Below are 3,693 nucleotides of genomic sequence, written 5' to 3' on the forward strand. Positions count from 1 at the left end.
ATAATAAATACTGTAACAAATAATTAAAAAAATGATGAATGTAAAATAATAAAAAAGATAATAAATAGTAATACTGTAACAAATAATTAAAAAAAATGATAAATGTAAAATAATAAATAAGGTAACGAATGAGAATTTTGAAATACAAAATAATATTTACTTGACTATTATAATTTTAGATATTCTCGCCCCAAACGCCCCTTTTATATATTAGGGTTCTAGAGTTATATATTATAAAAGTTAAGAAAAAAGGACTCCTCTCTCTCACTCTCGCGCAGACACCTTCGCCAGGCCCTAGCCGCCGCTCCCCCTCAGACACATTCGTCTACCGTCGGTCCGCCCACCTCGCCGCTCCAACCACTCCAGCTCGCCGATCGTCATTCACGGCCGTCGCCGTCACGTCCGGTGGTGGGTTTTTCTTCTTCCGTCACGTCCGCTCCAGCCACTCTATCTCTCTTGTTTCTGTTCTAGCGCATCACTCTCGCCGCCGTCCCTGTCGCACGCCCGCGGCCGCCGGTTCAAGCAGTGGTTAGAGTTCGGGTGAGTTCTCTAATGTCCAGCTTCCGTTTGGCATAAATTTGTTACTCATAACGTGTTGATGATAGATTCAAGATTTAGGATTTGATTAATTTTAGTAAGTTCAAACGTGAGTTCTCTCTCGTTTCTGTAATTTTAGTAAGTATTAAGCCTCTAAAACCCCTAAAACCCCTTCTTGAATTCACTTATGTTAGATGAAATTTATGATTTGATTAAAAGTCAAAGTGAGTCGTTTAGTTTGTCTAGGAAACAAGGTCTCTGAGCTGTTTGGACATTGTTTAGTAGCTAATTTATGTTTGCTTTAGTGGATTTAGTGTGTAATTTGGTGGTTAAGGCTCTGAATTTGTAGGCCTTTTGTTGTTTGTTCATTCTTTATTACTTATCCACAAATTAAATTTGGAAGTTTGGCATTGGGATTGTCAACATGATTTGAAACTCTTAATGGCTTATGAATGTTGAATATTTCCTCAGGTGTTTTGTGTAATGTTTAAATCCTTAAGTTTTAGGTTGTGGATGTTCTGTGAACAAATATTCTATCAAGTTTGATGTCTAACTTCGGGTTAATTAGGTAAGAAAGTTTGGTATTATTCCTTAGTTTAGTGCGAAATTTGGGAGAGAAATTACCAAACATCTTGCACTCCTTCATGTTTAGTTCAAGTAAGTTGCCTTTCCACTTTTTTTTTTTTTATAAAAAAATGTTATGATTATTTATTTAATTTTTTTTAGTAGTGTATCATGAGCTTTTGTTTGAATGGTTATATTGCAAAAGTTTAATATTCTTTAAGCTCTACGCATTTTTGTTTTAATAGTCTTTAACGGAGAAATATGGGAAGAGGGATCCTACACCCTTGTTCGAGAAAAAGGAAGGATAGAGATGATGTTGAAGAGGAACATGCAGATGTTGGTATTCCAATGGCTCTTTCAAATATGCACATGAAATCTAGAGTTATTTTCGTACTTGAGAAGGCATCTTTGACACTTGCCTTGGTTGGAAAGGTAAAAGCTTTGTATGTTGCATTTCATCTTTCTTGATACTCTCTAATATTTATTAATTTTTTGAGCTTAACCCTTTAATCTTAGCAAGTAGTTTATAGGTTTAAAAAATTAATTGTTCTTCCACTTGAATATAATGGTACTTGTTTTTCTATGATTGTTGTGTGTATGTTTCTTTAGAACTATCAGATTTTAAATCAAGAAAAACATGCTGAATTCTCGAGGAGAAAGAGAATGGACCCATACAAGTATAGACCTGATATAGTTCATGAGGTGAGTATCTTATTTATTTATTTATTTATTTTTTTGTAATAGAATTACATTTTATAGTTATATGAAAAGAAATGTTGATCAAGTTTAGCAATTACAAAAATTTTTCTTTAGAAGATCAAAAAGAAGAAACTCCTTTAAATATTGACACCACACTTGGGAACAGTAATAGAAGTTTTGTGATCTTTGAACAAAATATAATCTTACATTTTCTCTATGTCAGGCTCTTGTTCATATCATGTATTCTCGAATCTGTATGGCCGGTTTAGTTCAAGCAGTCTTTATAAGAACTGATGAAGGAGTTCTCATCAAAGTTGATCCACGGACTCGAGTACCAGAATCATTGGACGAGTTTTGTGAAATGATGTGTTAGTTCTTTAACTTCTTGCATAACAAAATATTATTAGCTAGTGATGTGAATGAAACTAATTCCTTATGATGCTTCTGTTTAAATTTCTAACATATGATTATATTGCAGCTCAATTGTTGCAAAAGCTTAGCACTAAAGCTAAAGGCAAACGTGGAAAACTATTGCAAGTGGTCAAAAATCCTGTGACCCAATACTTACCTATCAATTGCTTGAAGATCGGTGAGTTGAGCTAACATATTTGGAAAGATTGATGATATTATAGAACATTTTGTAACCTAGAATAATGACAATAATCCAGGTCTTTCTTCAAGTTCCAAAAAGGTGGTTGAACCACGAGACTACCTCAAAACGTTCAGCAACGACGTCAATCTAGTATTTGTGGTAACTGATTGGTTATTGTAGAACTTTCCAATTTCTCATACCATGCATCAAGTATTCTTTTCAAACTTGTCATTTTGAGTGAAAACTAAATGCTTATATGGATATTTAGATTGGCGCAATGGCTCATGGCAAAATCGATGATGAAAACATAGATGAATTAATATCAGGTTAGCTCTTTATAAGTTATTTAGATCATTATCTCCTATCAAATTAGCATAAAAGTTTGTCTTTTGTGTTGAACTGTAAGCGCTTTATAATTTAATTGGTTTTCTTTGCCCCCAAAAGAACGAATTGTTTTATCGAACTTCCTTTTTTCTCCTTTATAACAAAAGTAGACAAAATTTGCTGCAAATGAATTGGAAATACTCAATTGTTTTCACGGGCTTGCATGCAGTTTCTGGATATCATCTAAGTGCCAGAGTTTGTCTACGCATGATATACGAGAGCTTGGCTAAGAAATATGGAATTTGGTGAACTAACCACATCCTATCCTTGTACAGCATCACTATTATACTCAAAAGCATGTCTTTGTTTATTTATTTACTTTGGAATTATATATCGATTTTTTTTGGAGGGGAAGTGCTATATCTAATTGTTGTAATAGATAATGTATAGAGCGATCTCTAGTTTGGGTACTTTTTAACAAAAAAATGTATTGAATAGCCACATTTGAGATTGCAATTCAAAATATTGAGAAGTATCTAACATTTTGTCGTTCGTTATAAGGGCTTGTTGTTTAGAATGATTTTTGAAGAGTATAAACTTTCTTTTTAACTTAAGGACACTTATTTAAACACTTAGAACGTCAATTGAAACACATCAAAGTTTATGGATGATTTTTGTATAGTTATACTAGCTATATTTGTCCTTTCAATGCTTTTTGTTTCATTTTTAGAAAAGAACTGGGTTATCAATTTGTTTGGAGTTAAAGAGGGAATTCGATCTTTTAATTTATTGTTTGGTGTTGATTGCATTAATTATTTGTGAGTACTCAAGTTGGCTTTATATTTTAAGTTTAGGTTTGAGATTGGTTTTTTGTTGGATGTTCTTATTTTAAAATCTAGGCTTCCTTTGATGCTTTTATCTCTTAGGTTTGAGATTGGTTTCTAGTTGGATTCTTTTACTTCTAAATTTAGGCATTG

At 32.9% G+C, this 3,693-nt stretch overlaps 1 protein-coding gene across 2 annotated transcripts; it reads left to right on the plus strand.

The window, feature by feature from the left end:
- Positions 1–233: 233 nt before the first annotated feature.
- On the plus strand, positions 234–3,276 carry LOC150035020 (uncharacterized). 2 transcript variants are annotated; one of them, XM_090315752.1, is made up of 8 exons: positions 234–540; positions 1,347–1,533; positions 1,711–1,803; positions 2,024–2,168; positions 2,279–2,389; positions 2,469–2,551; positions 2,661–2,718; positions 2,946–3,276. In XM_090315752.1, the coding sequence occupies exons 2-8, from the start codon at positions 1,363–1,365 to the stop codon at positions 3,023–3,025; spliced, it is 741 nt and encodes a 246-aa protein (XP_090171878.1). In that variant the 5' UTR covers positions 234–540; positions 1,347–1,362; the 3' UTR covers positions 3,026–3,276. The 2 variants fall into 2 exon arrangements, with proteins under 2 accessions (XP_090171878.1, XP_090171879.1); XM_090315753.1 differs by having other exon boundaries at positions 267–1,194.
- The last annotated feature ends 417 nt before the right edge of the window (positions 3,277–3,693 follow it).

This window comes from Benincasa hispida, chromosome 7 (genome assembly GCF_027475165.1).
Source record: "Benincasa hispida cultivar pf3 chromosome 7, pf3_genome.v1.1, whole genome shotgun sequence".
NCBI classification, from domain to species: Eukaryota; Viridiplantae; Streptophyta; class Magnoliopsida; order Cucurbitales; family Cucurbitaceae; genus Benincasa; species Benincasa hispida.

What these genes read in the sequence shown, in the direction of transcription:
- LOC150035020 (XM_090315752.1), top strand. Translation starts at nt 1,363, where the DNA reads ATGGGAAGAGGGATCCTACACCCTTGTTCGAGAAAAAGGAAGGATAGA. An exon ending in CGAGTTTTGTGAAATGATGT is followed by an intron (nt 2,169 to 2,278) that starts GTTAGTTCTTTA and finishes ATTATATTGCAG; the next exon opens with CTCAATTGTTGCAAAAGCTT. An exon ending in CATAGATGAATTAATATCAG is followed by an intron (nt 2,719 to 2,945) that starts GTTAGCTCTTTA and finishes GCTTGCATGCAG; the next exon opens with TTTCTGGATATCATCTAAGT.